Genomic DNA, 19,463 nt, shown 5'->3' on the forward strand with positions numbered 1-19,463 from the left:
AGACCATGTAACCTGCATATCAGGGTTCTGGCGTTTTCCATTCTGTGAATAACTAATCTTTCGTCAGTAAAACGAGTTCGCACTTTCTTGCCTTCTCGTAATTGGGTGTCAATGTCAGCGACCTGGTACTAATGGTGACTAGAAACCACAACGCCGTAGTGTGGTGGTTATGATGTTGCTCATAAACATGCTCGACATGTGCTATCTAGGGAGTATAGGGGGACTATATATTGATTATATTTGTTACTAAAAATCTCAACATCTTTTAGAAATGTTCTGGATATGAAAAGCATTCATCAATCTACTCAAAATTGCTTCCCGGGCCGGATGAAATCACCTGACGGGATGAATGCGGCCCGCGGGCCGTATGTTTGACACCCCCGGAGTAGACAGTAGTACAACTGCGACACGCAAAGGAATTTTATTCATCCTTATTTGAAATCGCGTCCGTCAGACACATTCTGTAGAGCTGTGTTGGATAGAATTGTTGTGTGCGCGTTCTGTATGTCATGCATGTCCGTCAGATCATAGCATACTACTGTAATATTAAAATGAATTCCTTTTTATGGGTGAGGATCGGGTCGCGAGATGCCACGAAAAAAACTCCGATTTTGGTGGTTGTCTAAATAACTGCTTTAACGTTATAAAACTGTCATGAAATCTCATGTTAGATTGAGCTAAAGAGCAGAACACACAGTATCGTGAGTTTATTTGCTATTACCACATATACTCGCGAGACATAAAATGGGAAATCGAAAAAAAAGTTGGAGCAACGTATCATAAGGTAGCGAGCTCAAATGTGCCTACTCTCCTTGATCATTTGGACCTTATGTTCCAAGACATAAGGCAAAAGCCTCAACACACACAGGTGAATTATTCACACTTCCAACATACTGGAGCTTCCTAGCTAGACCTTTCTGTCAGCTCTCAAAATCGATTTTGTCCAGCAAGCATTTTTCACTCTTGAAAAATACGCTGTATGTTGGATAGGAGGGCAGAACAGAATTCAAGACCTGTTCATCCAAGCACTATATAGTAAAAGGGTTTTAGTAAAATAGTTGAAATCAAAACGAGCGAAAATAGTAGCCTATTTAATGAGACACTTGATAGCTTAAGATAGATCGTAACCAATTTGTTGCACATCTGAGCAAATAAATGTTGTATTTTCATCTTCTTTTTGTATAACAATATTCGGTTAGTTTGTGCGAATGAAATATATTTTACAAAAACAGCGCGAATGAAGCTCAAAAAGGTTGAAAAGCACTGGATTAGAATATAATAGAATAGATTGGAACCATTCTATAAAATGTTATTTGATGAAACCTACGGAGAAGTTTGGAAATGACTGATGCATAATGAATATGTATCTGAGGCTACTCGGTCATCGTATGCATATCGTTGATGAGTTGTCACTGTCAGACCTGGCCAATACCAACGCGGGATCGTTGTGTTCGCCATGTTGTTGAGTTTTATATATCGTCGGGCTACCAGTCCTCCTTTAGGAAGATTTGTCCTCCGTTTTCAGGTTTTTGAAAAATATCCTCCGAAGACGCCTAATTGTCCTACTTTTTGGGAATTCGTCCTCCTTTAACCGAGCGAGATAGTGAAATGGTTATGCGTCCGGCTTCTCGAGCGGTAGGTCGTGGGTTCGATCCCCGGCCGGGTCATACCAAAGACTCGAAAATTGGTATCCGCAGCTATCCTGCTAGGCGCTCAGCAATAACGGATAGCATGGAGGAGAAAAAACGGGGGCGCAGACTAGATGACCTCATGGGGCCGTATCGCAACTCCGTCGTCAAAGCATCTCGATGGTGCAGGCGAAAAAGAATATCATCTCTCTCTCTCTCTCTCTCTTTACTGCTTTTAGAGATAAGATAGTGGATAGACTCGAGTGAAAATGGGCATAAATGACTCTAAATATGAAATTAGTGGTTCGAACGAAAGTGACGACCTTTTTTTAGTCAACCAACCACAAAGCCACGAAAAATTTACCATTTTTGGGGGGGGATTTTATTCCTGTAGCCTATTCTAAGTTTGAAAATTTTGAAAAAGTATCCTCCTTTCCTGATTCTAAATTATGGTAACCTAATACATCGTCGTGCCAACAAGGATTTCTCCCGCACCTATGCGGCCACACACGTTATCACAGCATACCCGTCGCCCACTATAATACATTTTACAATTTTCACGATCGTCACGGTTGTAAATTCTAATTGTTGAGGATTCGACAGCAGATTCGGAGACCAAATTCCAAATTCGTATGTGCCCTCGTAGCTTATAGGACTATACTAGCCATACTCTTCACGTTTAACACGTTTGCGACTTTCTTTGGGTTGAAGCTTACAAAAAAAAAAGGTTTTACGTCGTTCCAAATTTACTTTGGAAACCCCTACGATTGGTAATGAGGGGAAGTTAATTTATTGTTTTTTTTTATTGCTTTGTGCAACTATGTAAATCAACTGAGAATGTGGTAGAGATCTTTGCTCACGTTCTCAAGTCTATTCATAAAATTTCATCACTTCAAAACATCACAAAATTGCAATACAATGAGAATGACAGGAAGATGCCGAAACGACTAGGAGTAGTCTTTGAGATCAGACACCCACCTTGAATATTGTACTGCCAGCTATACTTTAACACAGGGCCGTAACTCGCGCACCCCAAACCCCCCAATTGGGGGAGGCCCGAGCTCGAAGGGGGCCCAAAATCATTTCGTGAATTAGCATTAATTATAGAGTATTTTTTGGAAATTTGTGGATCTTTTTCAAAACAGTTTCGCGCTGGGCGCGATTTCAAGTTGCCAAATATCTTTACTATTGGGTACTCTTCCCCCACGAAAAAATACGCAACATATATAGAAATGGGCATATCGGCGTTGGCCATTACCGTGCCACGACGCACCAAGACATAAAGTTTTAGGCCATGTAATATGCGACTCCAAGAAGTGTGCCAGAACGTGTGCGAGAAAACCGTGGCCGAAAGGGACTGCCCTTATAATTACCGAAAACTTTTTTATATATAGGCCTACAGAATACACATAGGTTTAATTGACTGGCGCCGAATGTTCCTGTCTTTGCAATCTGAACCTCACTAGACAAATATTCTACCATCCCGCAGGGAAAGATTATATGGCAGTGAAGAAATCCCAATTTGAAATCGTGTGAACTTTTAGTTTAGTTCGTTTGGGCGATTCTATATTTTTTTATGTAACAGACAGGAGGTCACGAAATAACATCATGTAACGAATTCATAACAAAGGGTCCGCCCGCCCGAATATGTTCAATTATTATTTACGGACTCTACAGTTTCGAAGACACCTCACTCAGCTATCCAGGTAAGTATGAGTAGATAGGACAATAAATTCATAACAATATATGTCCAATTACCGACCTTATTGACCGATTTATCATGACTTACCAAAATATTTCGCGCCTCGCGCTGACTCACGAAACGGTACCACTATAATTACGTGGTAAAATCGAACACCGTGATGGGGGACGGTTTATCACCTTATGGAAGCCCATGACTGAATTTTTTTGGGGGGTGGGGCCTAACGAAGTGCTGTTTCGTTCCTGGCAACGGGTATACACCCGGAGGTGTTTAATTATTATTGAGGGTTCCTACCTTTTCAAACACACCTGACTCATCTCTACCGGTACATCCGATTGCACGAGCAGAGAGAGGGTAAAAATTATTAGCAATATATATGCAATTCCCGATCATATTGACCGATTCAGTCATCGAATTATAAAAAAATTTCGCGCTTCGCGCGTTTAGGCTATAAAAGCTGACACACTGAATGGACAGCCAATGTAGATAAGAAGTAATGGGAAACAGCGCAGAGGCTGATGGAGGTCTGGGGGCGAAGCCCTCCAGAAGTTAGGTTTATCACCCTATGGGGGCCCAAGACGAACGTTTGGGGGGGCTAACGAAGTGCTGTTACGGCCCTGCTTTAACATGAATGTATTTTTTAAAGCAATCCATATTAAATAACGTTCATGCGAGGTTGTGGGTTACAACACTAAACAGCATCATCCTTTATGATACGATGAAGAAATATTCTGACGATTAAATTTCGTAGCACTCATGCAAATACAAGTAGGCTATATTTAGTCCGAATCATTCTGACCAAAAAGCTTCAAAGCATCGATACTGTATTAAGGGATCTCACTCTCAAAAGTGGTAGGCCTACAGTGCCCTCTTTCTTCGATTTCAACTGCGCTGCAGAATAAAATACTTCGAAAACTTTTGTGGAAAATAACCCGAGCTAGCGTGGCGGGAGTGTTTTAACGGAGAGCTGGCGATCTAAAAGTACGCGCAATTCATTTTACATGAATAATAGTAAACCACTGAATTCATGAAAAATGTTACAAACATATCGTAGGTATATATTTCTCACGGAGCGCGACGAAAAACTTCGAGATGTGACAGATTTTGTCGGATGTAAATTTGCAATGAGAACTCAGAAAAACAAAGAACTGTTTTTCTACTACATATTCGTATGGCCATAGCCCCATACTACACCATATATTGTCACGCCATTTTTATTCAGCACCCACATTCCGCCCCCTGAGCCCAGCGTTCCCCATACCGCCCCCTGGGCCAAGGACAGTCAGTCAATCAATCAGGTTTATTAATATTTGCATAGTTTCAAAACCATAAATTATGAACCATATTGGAACCACATTTCCCCCTGCGACTTCGTGCAACATCAAATCCTGATTTCCTTTATTCAACTCAGTTTATGACTACAATTTTACTTTTCAAATGACTGTAATAACCGGCAGAGTTTCATTTTCTACCATAAATATTAAAATATTCTGTGCAAGCTTCCTGTAAATTTCTCTCTCTCTCTCTGCCCTCTACCTTGCTAAAACGAAGCCAAGCGTGGGAAATGACAATGCACAATATCAATACAAGCAAGGGTAGCGGTCGGTCAGCTGGTGTGTCGTAATCTTCGTAGGTTACGGTACCGTATCAATCTATAGTCGTACGGGAAGTAATGTACGGACACGATACTACTTAGCATGGATATCCCTGCTATTTCGTTAGTAGTAAGTACTTGGAGGTTGGAAGTGAGAGGACGTTTCTATTGTTGGGCACTGGGCCCACTGCGCCCAGTCATGTATATAGTTGAAATCGAAATTCAATTTATTGCTAATAAGGCGAGATCGATATGTCAGGTCGTGGTCCGGTGAAATAGAGGGCTAACTCGTGTTGATTCAGTAGAAATTGTTTGTATTTTGACTTGAATGTGGACGTCCTCGGTGCCTGTCGGATAGTCGGCAAGATACTGTTCCGTTCCACAAATCAGGTCCGGCATATTTGATGAAGCGATCATCTTTTTTGTCCACCATCTGATAGTTGGACGTGGACACGCGTGTGTCGTACTTGTGCAATTTGATACCGAGGTAAAGAAGTCATGGGAGTTTTCGGCCAGTATGGAATCGGTGTCCACGGCACGCGGGATCACTCCGACTTGGTCCCCCCAGTTGCACGCGGTCACGCCGTCACGGGTCGTTGATTTTATTTTAAAAATAAAATGAAAAATGAAAAAATGAAAAAAAAGTCAATATTCTCAGCCACCCCAAATGCTATATTCCAGTTAGTGTGTGGTATATAATGTTCTGACCTAATCCTTAAGCCAGGATCTGTTGATTACTGTGTGTTGGTAAAGTACTTGCCCCTTGTCTTGTCAGTTGTTATAACCATTAGCATCTGATCTCTTGTCACTGGCTTAGCACAGTCATTTGAAATCAGTAACCTTGCTTGTCACGCCAGTTCCGTCACGCGAAAAAAATCTCCTGTCACGCAGGATTTATTTCAAAAAAAGGACCGAGATTCCATAGCGGGTTTTCGGGGCAGTGGCCGCAGTGGAACTGATATATAAACTTGGCAATTTCTAGTTTCCGCATATCTTTCATGTTTAGGACACTGAATCTTTCGAGCAGTGATTTGTAAATAGTACTTTCCAAATCCTAAAAGTTACTTTGGAAACTCGTACCGTACCTGGCAAGCTATAGATCACTGTAGAAGAGTGTGGTGCTTTGACCATTGTATTTGACATTCGATCATTGTCATTTATCAATGATGTCTCTCTGCAGATTTTCGTAGGCTTGTGCATAGGGTTTGGCATTGTTAAACTTGGAAAATCTTGGGAGTATTGTAAACTTGTGAATTAATAATCATGCCTCCGAGTCAAGATGATGGAACTACGAAAATTTTAAAGATTGGTACAAGAAAGAGTCCGGTTTGTAAATATCATATATCGATAGACCGATTACTACCAGAATGGAATTAAAGTCCTATGCAGTGTCAACATTGATCATGGCTCCATCCAGGGATCGCATTAGATGAAATGAGTCATTATCAAGATCACTAAGTTGCCACCATCCATTCATAATGCTTTATCACTGCATTTTTGCACAGTAATTTTGGCACTTCTTCGATAGTAGGAAGACATTGAGCAATGTTCACCATGATCATTCTTAGGTATAGCGAAGACTAGACTATTCATTCTTAGGTATAGCGATCAATCCAAATTTGGATAGGTATAAATAACGGCGCTTCTTCGATAGCAGGAAGACATCGAACAATGTTCACCAATGAATGTTTCTCATGAACTCATCAAAATTTATAAGCGTTAAAAGTATTGTTCTTTTGCCTTTGGAGAGACGGATATTTGGGTTGTGAGTGGGTAAGGGTCAAAGGTGGGATATTAAGATTAGGGTTGCCAAGGGGGGATATTAGGGTTGGAGGTGGAGGATATTAGGTTGGGGACGGGGATATTAGGGTTCGGGAGAAATATTCAGGGTTAGAGGTGGGTTAGGGTACGGTATATCCTAATATTAGGGAGCCTGGGGTATTACTCGTATTAGGGTCGGATATTGTGTTCCTCACCCCAACCCTATATCCCCTGTCCCAATCCTAATATCCCCTCCCCCAAACCTAATATCTCCGAGCCCAACCCTAACATCCCTCTACCGAACCCTGATATCCCCATCCCCCAACCCTAATCACAATGCGGGAAAAAAAAACATTTTATTTTGACGTGTTCATGAGAAACATTCATTGGTGAACATTGTTCGATGTCTTCCTGCTATCGAAGAATCGCCGTTATTTATACCTATCCAAATTTGGATTGATCGCTATACCTAAGAATGAATAGTCTTTGAACTAATGTCCAAGTGGCCTGTTTTAATAAATACACAGCCCACTATCACACAGATTTGTGTAATTTTATAGAACAAAAGTGGACGTCATACAGTCTTGTACATGTGAAACATTGTTTGTGATACGCAATTATTCGTAGTCCCGCGTTAGGTTAGAAGTGACGCTCTCTGGTTTCGATTTCAGCTGGCAATGTGGCAGACCGAATGGGTCGTGGACGAACTCAAGAAATTGGATAAAGATCTGATGATTGAGATTGGTTAGTTTGCGTTGTTCACTTTGTTAACCTGATTTTTTTGCACCGATGTTGGTACATATTTTGAAACCCAACTCGTTGCCTTTTCACAGTTCCGATGTCCACTACGGGCGATAAAATTCTCGACAAACCATTGCCAAAAGTAAGTACAAGACAGCAGTTTTTATTCAGTAACTTTTTAACTGTACGTTACATATAGACTGGCGAGAAAAGTCTGTTCACAAAAGAACTGGAACACGCATTAGCGTTAAGAGAAGTTCACATCGTTGTCAACTCCATGAAAGACATGCCTTCCACATTACCCGACAATTTAACCATTTCGGCAGTGGCTAAGTGAGTCCCACTAGGATTTTTTACTCTTGCGGTACTTTTTCACAAACTCCATATTTAGGAGAGAAAATCCAGCGGACGCAGTGGTGATGCATCCGAAACATAGAGGAAAGCGATTAGAAGACTTGGAGGATGGAAGGTGACTGACACCCCATTTTCTCTGCCTCGAAGCAGTGTTATGATTTCGAGTGTATTTTCAGCGTTATAGGTACAAGCTCGTTGCGTCGTATTGCTCAATTGAAAAGGAAATTTCCGCATTTGAAATATAAAAGTGTACGGGGAAATTTGAACACGAGACTGCGAAAGCTGGATGAAGCCAACGATTACAGCGCCCTCATTCTGGCAGCGGCTGGTTTGAAACGCATGGGATGGAATGACAGAATTTCATATACATTAGATGTAAGAAAACTACATTGCCGCTGGATGTCGCGTTACCAGAATGTTCGCATCTTGATCGCTCGTTGATTTGATTTATTTCAGACGGAGGTATTCATGTATGCTGCCGGCCAGGGTGCTCTTGCGGTGGAAACACGGGCGGATGATGTAGAAACTATTGATCTGGTGTCAAAGCTTCACGACAAGCATACTGTTATACAGTGCATAGCAGAGAGGGCCTTTCTGAGGACTCTGGTAAGGAAATGATCTTTTGCGGAAATATCGAATTCACCATCGATTTGTGATTTGAACTGTGCTAATTAAAGTACCTGATTGGTTCGATTCCGAATCGATTATTACACTAGGCCTAGCCTATTACGCATTGTGACTCCATATCGGTAGTAATGACCTGGAAAATTCAAAAACGTATCCTTTTGTGGCCACAAGAAAAATAATGCCACTGATATGTCATTGAAGAGCTTCTTGGAGGTACAGAACTTAGACAATAGACAATTGAATAGTATATTCATATTGAAATGAACCCGAATGATATGTCATTCAAAATATTTCTATATTTCTTGACCATGAAAGTATAAAAGGTACATTTTAGTGGATAAAATGACTCTTGGTGTGAAAGGCGTTTGCGTTTTGTTGCTAGAAATTATCGAGTCGAGCTAGTAGCTTACCTCGAATCGTTACAAATGATGCTCGACTTGGATTTGAGTACTTGAATGATTGTGCCAAGCTCTATTTGCAAAAGCATTTATTCCAAGTTTTTTGGGTATTTTAGCCGCTAGCCTATTTTTATCTTGGGTATTTTTACCCGGTCATTGTCGCAAAGCGTATCGTCACATATTTCATAATCACTTTAAATGTACGTCGCACAAGAGACTAATTACAGGACGATGTTGGCGGTGAATAATTGTCATTGGCTGGTAAATCATTCACGCTTTATCCTTCTACCTTATCGAGCATCAATGGTTCAGACCAGAGAGACATGTCGGGACGCTGTCATTATGTCTCCCGTGATTAGATAATCTGTGGCACATAGGCCTATTCACGACGGTATTTGATTATTATTCATAGTGACGTGTCAGGTAGTTATTGGTAAGAATTTGGTGTTATGCAATGCAATGTTTGGAGTTACAGATATGTTTTTCCAGGAAGGAGGGTGCTCTGTTCCCACTGCGGTTCGTACGTACATTAAAGACGACGAGGTGATAAATATTTTACTAATGAGTTATTGAAGGTAAGGTCAATCGAGCCTTCCGTGAACTTGTTATTTTAGCTCTATATGAAAGCCGGTGTGTACAGTTTGGACGGATCCGAGGCCCTTGTCGCGGATATGCAAACTTCGTTGACGCCAAATGAAGAATGGGACAGAATAGTGAGTGATGAGTGTTACACCTACTTCATTGAGATGTATCTTATACGATACCCAAATACGTGCGTTATCATAATGTGTATGAGCTGCTTATCACTTGCTTTCATGGTGTGTGTGAGGTGGTCAGTAATGAGTACGTTTTTAGAGGTTGGTATTCAATAGGTTTTGCCTGCTTATATTACATACTCAAATGGTTGTTTTAGTCTGTTTTCGCTTCACGGTTTAGTAGGCAAAACTACATTTTTAGAATTTTGTAAACTATAAAATAGTTTCGGGATATGTTTGAGTAACTTCTACGAGTGATAGTGTCGTGACAACCGGCGAAAGAACTCGGGCTCTATCATGGGCGTATACATCTTCCAAATTGTACCTATTAATGGTGTCATTGGATATTTTTGCGTTTGTCGCTGAGATGCAATGCAATCTTAAAATTGGCCACCTGCGATCAACTGCTAAAACTGTGTGACCGATCGACCAAGGCTACTTCACGACACCATTTACTTCGCTATTTTATACCATCAATTTCTACGTCCGCTCGAAGTAGCTTTGAAGTCACTGGAAATCGCTGCTTCAGCTTGTAATTGAGTAAAAAATTTGTGGCGTCACTTTCTCACTTCTACTTCTACATCAGCACCAGCTCTAACTACTTTCACCACCTCTGGATACCGAGTGATATTATGGTGGCGGCAACCTCTCGCCGTTTGCACTCTTAGAATAGGGTCACCCGTAGATAGCTACTGGTTTGTTTGTGTTTGGTGAGCTGCCGGAGTGATACGGTTTATCACTCTGCTTCTAATATACCAAATATCTCTAGTCTGACGCCCGAGGCGTTAAACTATCAGCTTTATCGGGGCCGATTGCTTAGCGACCTTTGTTCAGCTCATTATTTCTCTCAGATGACATCGGGAGACAGGGAGGCGAGCTGCGAATTCGCAAGCATCACCACCAGCTACCACTTCGTCAGTCCCTACTTGCTGAAAGCCGCCGGCCATCTCGGGCGAGACATCGCCATGCTGCTGGTGAAGAAGGGCGCGCGCCGCGTGCTGGACGAGGCGCGGAGGCAGAATCTAATGAGCGATTCGATATGAGTTTTGAGTTCCTGCTACATGATGAGAATCGGTGCAAGTGCTTTTTTTGTAATTCGCGATCGCAATACACAGCCATTCGCCTTCGAGCGTGACGTGGTGGATAGCAGTAGCACGTATATTTTAACCGATTCGAGTGATAATTCGTGCCGCGTGTCTTATGAAATCGATTGCTACAACATTATGCTTGTACGTATTTTTAAATTCGAATATATGACTTTGATGCGATGCATATGTCTGCTTGCGATAGCTTGGACCAGCAGCTCTGAACGCTTCTTCAGAGCGGACCCCTTCAGTTTGGACTCACTAACCGCGGAATTTTGGGAGCTGGTGACTAAAAAAGGTCAACACTTTTGCTCGGTGCTAATCGAGGCATGATTACAAGTTGGAGAGCGAAAATATTAGGGTTCCTATGGCTGTTGTGACCTGAATTGAGAACCGGATAAAATAGGGGCAGGAGGAGTCAGTCTTAAGCTGAGATCTTGTTAATCAATGTGGTTGTGTAATTTGGGCGTGTGGGATTTCATAGACCCGTCAGCTAGTTCACGGATCTCAGCTTAAGAACTTAATAAAGAGGAGCTTAATGAATAGGAACTTTCTTCTGTAGCAATGCGGCTACTGGTTGGAATTGAACCAAATTTGGTGTGTAGGCTTAAATTAGGTATCCTGAAAATTTTATCAAGTAGCCAGTACGTTTGAGAAAAAAATGTCATTTTTGAAGACCCCTAGTGTACGTCCTTCATCGGGTCTTCTTTGACGCCGTAACGACGAGCGACACGGGGAGTGGATCACAGATGAACCTCCGACATCGGGCTTTCAACCATTGCCGCCAGCATAAGTAACGTTGCAGCTCTCCGCTACGCATTTTCACGATCTCGTTGTCAATGATCATTCCTTATACTACACTCGCAAAGGTTGAGGCAAGTATAACCACTCGGGTATGTCGTGCAAGTCGCCAAAGTAAAAAATAGGGGCCTACTGGCTTTGTACGTCGATATCTAAGATCTGATACCCGAGCTATCACTTCAACCCCGGACACATATGACTCCAGGAATCAATCGGCCACTTTGCTTTTGCACTCTCAAACACAATCTATTTCGCACAATATATCATCGCCTCGCACTAAAATTTTTCGCAAAATGTAAAGACAATAAAGAAACATCAAAAATATGGGTGGATTGCTATTTAAACATAGTAGAGTGCTGGAAATTCCGTTTCCAATATGATTCATAAATAACAAACTGAGTTTGGTAGGTTGGTGAATCAGATGACGAAACAATTACTCGATTTTAAGCTAGAAATCAAAGCCAAACAGGCAGGCTAACATATATAACCAATAACCCTATAGCCTATACGGTGTCAGGTTTCCGGTGTGCGCTGTTGATGGTTAATAGATAAGCTCCGTAGTGTAGGCCGAAACGCTGTATAGAGTGTAGAGTATGTTATCAAGTCAACCGCGCCGTTGAGACTTCATCGTGTCATGTGCAATGTACATCTGCATCCGGTATTTTGAGTAGATTCTCCGGTCAGTATTATACGGATCAGCTACGTAACGCTTTCGAAATAAAATCGACAAAGGTGTCTATATTTCGGCTAACGCTATTTGCAGATGATTTGACTTCGTACAGTGGGAAGGTTTATGCTCCCCAACTCTTGAATAACCGGTGCTGAATTCCGAAAATGCGAGACCAGAAGTTCGCACTCTGATCGCGTAATTTCCAAATATAAAGTTTCAAAAGACAATATTTCAGACCTCATAACGGTCACCGCATTGCCATCAGCGTCCCGGCATAATGCCTATTGTAGCAAATTACCATATTCACCTGACATAAAGGTATAGTAAAGGGTAAGTTCTAAATGCACACGCTTTGAATTGTCGCCTATGTATTTCGAATTTCCTCTGAATTCATCCTAGGATACCAGGTATTCGCTCCATCACTCTCAGCGGAAGGAACCGATTGACCGAAAAACGTTATATCCGGACTGAAACAGGATTGGGACGACTCTAATATCTCGTCGAGGACCGTATATACCGTGCAAATTTTCATCTCTGAATATAATCGCACAGTATCTTTAAATTCCTTCACGACGGGCAGTGGAAGTTCCAGCATGATATGGCGGCTCTGGCGTGGAATAAGCCTACGTATCGGCCAGAGCGTGCCAGCGACATATCTCTTGTCCCTTGCCCTCCTTCATCTCGACCCAATGTTGCTCGTCGATGTCGCTACTGCTGTTCCTGCCCATCGATACCCATCCGATCATTTCTTTCTTTTTTATCGTTCTTTTACTGAAGACGCTCACCATCAGCGTGACTTCGCTCAGTTGAAATAATGCGACCTGTAAAGTATAGATATGAGTAGGGTTGCATTTAAAACAAATGGTTGTTTAAAACACTCTGTTTAAAACACGTTTTAAACATGATTTTAAACAAAAGCCTTTTAAAAAAATTGTGTTTTATAAGTTGAATAATTATGAGCCTATATTTATTCCATAATTGTGTAAATACTTTCCAAAAAACATGTTGTGTGAGCCTATACGGACGATTACCACGCGATATAGCCGACATATACGATATGGGATGGTTGGAACCCTCAAAGTAGTCGGTTCAACAGCTATAGTACGTAGATATTTCGTCAAAGGAGCTATATTTACCGTATATTTTCAATTGTCAATGTCAATCCACTATGGCGTCACAACAGCATATTCGTGGCGTCATGCATGGTTTAAAAAAGAAAAAAAAAAACATGTTTTAAGCAAAGACCTTGTTTTAAATGAAGCCCTAGATATAAGCGGGGGTGGTCAATAACGTAGTAGGCCCTACTTCTATTTGGAGCACTCAAGTAGGTTTTCCCTACCTTCCCTTCTACTTAACATTATTTGGCAGAACTACCCGTTTTTACACTTTGGATTTTGTATGGTTGGAAGCAGTTTTGGGATTTGTTTGGACTATTTTCCGAATTAAATTGTCGTGACAACCGGGCGACATATAGCCCGCATATCATGGCAATTGAATATATTTTTCGAAAATTGCACCGATTTGGAGTGTCATTAGCATATTGCGTGTACTTTGCGATATTCAAAGTAGCCACCTGTAACTGCTTTGTGCGGAACTTCACCCAGAACTACTTTTGAAACTATTTACTTACTTTATATACCTTTCATTTTCTGCTTCCACAAGGTAATTTTGACACGTCTTAGAAATCGTTATTTCTACTTGTTAATGAGTAGAAATGTACTTGAACCTGAGTATCTACGCTGACTACTTTGATCACCTCCGAGTATATGTAAAGTTAGGTTAGATTGTCAAGACTGATGGCCTTCATATTAACGGGATATAAAGGCTATTTTGACTCTAATCTGCTATTCATTTTGAGCACTACAACTTTGTGTGGGCGTTGTCTGTCACGTTTGGAACCATCGCAATATTCCGCAAGTTTCGACACTATTGAAAACGTGGCTCCGCAATAATCATGAACAACATAATTTCGTCCCAGAATTCCATAGTAAGGTTCAAAATCGATTACCAGTGGACCCAGCCCTCGGTGAACCCAGCCTTACAAACTCGGCCCTCGGTGAACTCGGACCTCGGGAACTTTTGTAATTAAGTGTATTAACAAGTATTATTATGAATTATTAAACTAATAATGTTTATTATCAACTGATTTGTCGATCTTGTAAGGAGGTCAGGGCATGCGTAGATCACGCAGTCACGGCGTGATAAGATCGATTACCAGTGAACTCGGACCTCGGTGAACTCAGCCTTACAAACTCGGCCCTCGGTGAACTCGGACCTCGGCCCTCGGGAAATTTTGTATTCACCGGCAACCCTAATATCCCCCTCCCCTAATATCCCACCCCCGGCAACCCTAATATCCCACCTCCGGCAACCCTAATATCCCACCTCCGGCAACCGTAATATCCCACCCCCGGCAAACCTAATATCCCACCTCCGGCAACCGTAATATCCCACCTCCGGCAACCGTAATATCCCACCGCCGGCAACCCTAATATCCCACCTCCGGCAACCCTAATATCCCTCCTCCGGCAACCCTAATATCCCACCTCCGGCAACCCTAATATCCCACCTCCGGCAACCCTAATATCCCACCTCCGGCAACCCTAATATCCAACCTCCCACAACCCTAATATCCCACCTCCTCCAACACCCGCTTACTCAATCCGTGAATACAAAATTTCCCGAGGGCCGAGTTCACCGAGGTCCGAGTTCACCGAGGGCCGAGTTTATAAGGCTGAGTTCACCGAGGGCTGGGTTCACCGGCAACCTCAAAATCTACCGGGCAGGCATGATTCGAAACTTACTTGAAAATAGAAATGTTCTTTGAATACGGGATTGGGCTGCCCGCGCCGTATTGTGGTCTTGCTCTGTGACATCTCTTGACAAGCGGAATTCAGTAAAGAAAGTTTCACAAACGTATCTGCAAAAATGCTGTGTTATTAGGATGAGTGTATTACTCGGGCTAAATATATGTACAATCGCAATGTGAATTGAAAGTCAAAGTTTGCATGTAACTTCCCATAGAAACCGTACTGACCGTACGTTATATGCTGTACTGAAAAAATTGAACAACGACAGAAACATCATGGAAGCGATATGCTGCTGTGGTAAAACAAACGACAAAACAAAAATAGCAATCTAAAACCAAAAAGTGACAAGTCAAGGGCTATTAGAGTTCTTCTTCACGAATCCGGCGTATATAACAAGTCCAGTGTACACATCATTATTTATGCCGTATCTCTCTACGAGTCTTCAGTTTACTTTAGAAAGTTATGGGCATATTCAGGTCACGCAGAAACGAATATTAATGACATTTAACTGTGGCAATAATATAAATAATGGTCTATTTTATTTCCATGAACTCGAAACTATTACTAAATACATTTGAAACTCGCCTTATCATTCATATCAAATACAATTAATGTCGCCATCCAAATGATCCTCACGGATATTTGAACAATCGATGATCAAAGCAGGCCTATAGTCCTTGATGTCATTTAAGTAGAAGTATGGAAGTAATGCTACGAAATTCTAATGACGAAAAAGTAGAAATAGTGATTCACAATCAACGAGAAACTGGTTAACGTAGACACAGATAAAGGGAGATATAATATATTATATATATAAAAAAGTAATATAAATATATATAAAAAGTGTTTATCTAACTATAGCTCCAAGAAGTATTTCTCACACACCAACTCTTAATATCGCAGGATGCCTCTCCGCGACTAACGCTGAATAACTAACGGTGCTACGAATCGTACATAGGCACATATTTATGAGGTGGAACAGGAGTTTCATTGTTCGAAGGAAACGGAAAGATAAATGATAAAATAATGCATTTCGATATAAATATTGTTTTATTCTCAAAACATATTCCAAACACGCCTCATCATCCTAAGTCAGAGTATAAAATAAAATCGCATGTGACGCGCCTTCACGTTGGAAACTAAATAATGTTACCTGGTGGTCTTGACATCGCGAGATTTCGGAAATGCGAACCCTTTATAACTTGTACGCACAGCCGTCCGGTGGGCGCGCTGTAGGACAATCCGATTAAGATTTCGGGAGGACTGCCACCGTGAGACAAGCTCATCATAGACGACGAACGGCTCCCGGTCTGATTTAGCGACGTGTCAGAATCTCCGCGCTGAACAAACAGGAGTTGAATTTATTGCCGTCCGACACCCGAATGTCCCGCAAACAAATATAAAGATTCCAGAGTTAAGGAGAAATTAATGCGTAACCGTATCCTCATGTATACGCAAGGTTTGTAGGTTATTTATTTGCAGTAAATATGGCGTCATTGAATTTCTTAAGCAATAGGTGGGCCGTTTTCGCAATGGAGGATATCTGTGGCGTAGAGTTGCTCAAAAATATCCTTTTTTTTAATTTTAGTGGCTATTTGATCAAATCGTTGGGTTTGGTAAAAAAGCCGCACACCAAATTTGGCTCAAAATTTCAGATTTTGGGAAATTCTTTAATTATTAATTTTAAAATCACCCACAGCAAATGGTAATATTTCAAATCCAAAATTTCTACTCCAATAGCTTCGCTTCTACAGGTTGGAGCTGAGTCAAATTTGGTGTCTAGCGTTTTTTAAGCAACCTCACAATTTTATCAAATAGTCAGTGAAATTTGCAGAAAAAAGTTGTTTTTGAATAACTCTGGACTAATGACCGATTTCTTTGAGGGTTGAAAAGGCTCGCCGCGATGTCCAAGCCTATTTCGAACTGAAATTATTATCTTTAGAATTGCGGAAAAGCATTCTTGCTTACGTTGATGTCCGTTCTTGGTTCCATTTGAAGTTGAATCGTGAGCTGCGGGTCCCGGATTAAATTGAGCTCGTCGAATCGAATGACGGCTTCTCCTATCAAACTGTCCGTAATCTAAACACGAATCGAAGGCAGCATTATTGGTGATACGACTGCTGAATGCTGATGTATGAAGTTCCATTGAAATATTTACCAGTGTCAGTCGAATATATTGTAGCCATCGTTGGTACTCAATATTAATATATTATACGATGCGGTTATATACCTCTAAGAGTCTCTTCAGCGTTATTCCAATCAAATGAGAAAAATCATTGTATAAATATGAAATATCTCAGGCTTTTTATGTTTCTTCTATCACGAGCCTCAAAAGACGCCTTTCCATTTGATGTGTTTGTTTTAGTTTGTGGTATTCGTGGTGTTTGTCGACTACTATGTTCATGGTCATTTGCATCAGGCCGATATTATTCATTTTATTCCGTAATTGCCGACTTCTAGAATGGCCCACTTCCAGGCTTTTTGTAAGACGCCGCGTGCGCGGATGAGATGGCGAGGAGCCTAGATAAACCTCCAACACTTGGTATGGTACTCTGAAGTAGACATCGGTCGGACTCGAACCCACAACCCATTGGTGTTGTAGCTGTGGAGTGTGGATTATATCTAGGGTTACTATACGTCCTCTTTTAAGAGGATTTGTCCTCTTTTTTGAGATTTTGTCATCTTTTTTAAAAATTGAGGTCATATTTAAAGCAAAATGCGAGTGATATGCCGTAAATTAGCACAGCAGTGACGCTCAAACGGTATTTTGAGCTCTGAGCGAAAAGATGACCTTTTTTTTAGTCAACCGATCACAAAGTGGAAAAATTTCACCGAATTTTGAGAATTCCTCTCCAGTTTTGCAAGTCTCAAATTTCTGAAAAAGTGTCCTCTTTTTAGATTTCCAAAATATGGTAAGCCTAATTATACCACTACGCTATCTCGCCAGGTATTCGTTTTAGTAAGCTATATCTAGTTATAAAAGACAACCGCAATTCTCCATATATCTTGAAGTTTCACGGGACCGCATCTAAAGTTCCTTGGGCAGTTTCAGTGTGACACATTCGGGCAATTTACAATCATGTATTTCCAGTCTACATAAAGCTACTGTCTCGTCACCATTAAACAAGCTGTCGATGGCAATCCAAATCCAACTTTAAAAAGCATACTGGAAATGCGATGGGCAGCGACACGCGAAAATCATGCATCTGATAAGTCTAGTTCGGTACTATCAAATGATATCAACTGGTTCCCACAAAGTAACACGGACACATTTGGTCAATGTAGCCATCGTTGGTATACTCAAGTAACGTTGTAAACTTATACTGAGGCACTCGTAAAAGAAGCCACTTCCAAGTAACTAAAAAGTATGTATTCTAGGCCTAATGTTGCCGAAAAACTGAAACCGTCAAGCAGAAAAAAACTACTAGTATAGTGAAAACCTATAGTCGAGTATTCCGAAATGTACTTCGTTACTGATCGCTTCTCCACACGTATGACAGATGCAAGCAGTATGAATATTACCGATTTTTGTCTTTCAACAGAAAGCAAGCAAGCGAAGTTAGAAAGGGTATGGCCTGGGTTCCTTGATTTCATTTTATCGCTATTCTTTGAACTTGTTATGAACTGGCGAAGTTGGTTACAAATGACGTAGTAATTGATTGATTGATTGATGGTTATTGGTCCGGAACATACCTTCCCGATTCCGTAAATGCGCAGCCTCAGCGCTAAGCCTTTCAGCTCTTCGGGCGAGGCTCGCGTAAGCTTGAAAGTCTCCGCGAAACGCGGCGAGGAGATGTGCTGCACTTTTGTTTTGTATTTCTTCCGCTTTTCCGGTAACAGCACGGCTTTTACCTAACCGCAAATGACAAAGTCAGCGCTGTCATAGTTAATGATGAGTACAAATCACAAACCTGCACGATGCTAAACCCGCCTCTGGATTTTGACGGCAGGTCGTGGGCCTCGATGATTGTGACTTGCAGCTTCTTTTCTGATACGGAGTATTGCACCGCTACGTCCAGAGTGCCGCATGAGGAAATCGGTTCAGTAGCACCGCCATGATATTCGTTATCTTCCTCTGACGTAGTTTCCGTCAGGGAACTATCCTTGTACTGGTAAGGCCGTTGACCGTGACGGTAATCATCGTCAGAGTCCTGGAAGACGGAAAGAAGGAGTGTATTATATATTTTGAAATCATAATTTTGTTTGAGATTCAAATTCATATCCAGAATTACTTTCGGATCATGCCCAATCCCGAATAGGGTTGCATTCAAAAGAAACTGTGTTTTAAAACACTTTTTTAAAAACATGTTTTAAACAGCGGTTTAAACAAAGGCCTTTTAAAAAAAATGGCGTTTTTTTCAAGTTGTAAAATGTGTAGGTACTTTCCAAAAAACATGTTGTATGAGCCTACGGACAATTACCATCCGATATCGCCGACGTCTGTCAATATGGGATGGTTGGAACCATCAAAATAGTCGATTCAACATTAATAGTACAGATATTTCGTCAAAGGAGCTATATTTACCCTATATTTTCA

At 41.3% G+C, this 19,463-nt stretch overlaps 2 protein-coding genes across 5 annotated transcripts in view; one reads left to right on the forward strand and one right to left on the reverse strand.

Moving 5' to 3' along the window:
- The first annotated feature begins 6,081 nt into the window (after positions 1-6,081).
- LOC145450666 (porphobilinogen deaminase-like) lies at positions 6,082-10,830 on the forward strand. The gene is made up of 10 exons (XM_080329175.1): positions 6,082-6,250; positions 7,357-7,429; positions 7,519-7,568; positions 7,626-7,759; positions 7,818-7,895; positions 7,957-8,155; positions 8,237-8,386; positions 9,295-9,348; positions 9,420-9,518; positions 10,412-10,830. Exons 1-10 carry the CDS (start codon positions 6,188-6,190, stop codon positions 10,601-10,603), a joined length of 1,092 nt encoding a protein of 363 aa, XP_080185301.1. The 5' UTR covers positions 6,082-6,187; the 3' UTR covers positions 10,604-10,830.
- A 1,143-nt stretch (positions 10,831-11,973) lies between these two features.
- The window catches only part of LOC145450102 (synaptotagmin-16-like), a 35,855-nt gene continuing 28,365 nt past the window's right edge, over positions 11,974-19,463 (reverse strand). For all 4 annotated transcript variants that reach the window (XM_080328588.1, XM_080328587.1, XM_080328586.1 and 1 more), the window contains 6 exons: positions 18,838-19,077; positions 18,620-18,778; positions 16,895-17,005; positions 16,080-16,266; positions 14,921-15,036; positions 11,974-12,937 (listed from right to left, as the gene is read on the reverse strand). In XM_080328588.1, the coding sequence (XP_080184714.1) occupies positions 12,740-12,937; positions 14,921-15,036; positions 16,080-16,266; positions 16,895-17,005; positions 18,620-18,778; positions 18,838-19,077 (1,011 nt within the window). In that variant the 3' untranslated portion in view covers positions 11,974-12,739. The remainder of the gene's footprint in view (positions 12,938-14,920; positions 15,037-16,079; positions 16,267-16,894; positions 17,006-18,619; positions 18,779-18,837; positions 19,078-19,463) is intronic.

This window comes from Botryllus schlosseri, chromosome 11 (genome assembly GCF_051294905.1).
Source record: "Botryllus schlosseri isolate E-star chromosome 11, Bs_hap1, whole genome shotgun sequence".
NCBI classification, from domain to species: Eukaryota; Metazoa; Chordata; class Ascidiacea; order Stolidobranchia; family Styelidae; genus Botryllus; species Botryllus schlosseri.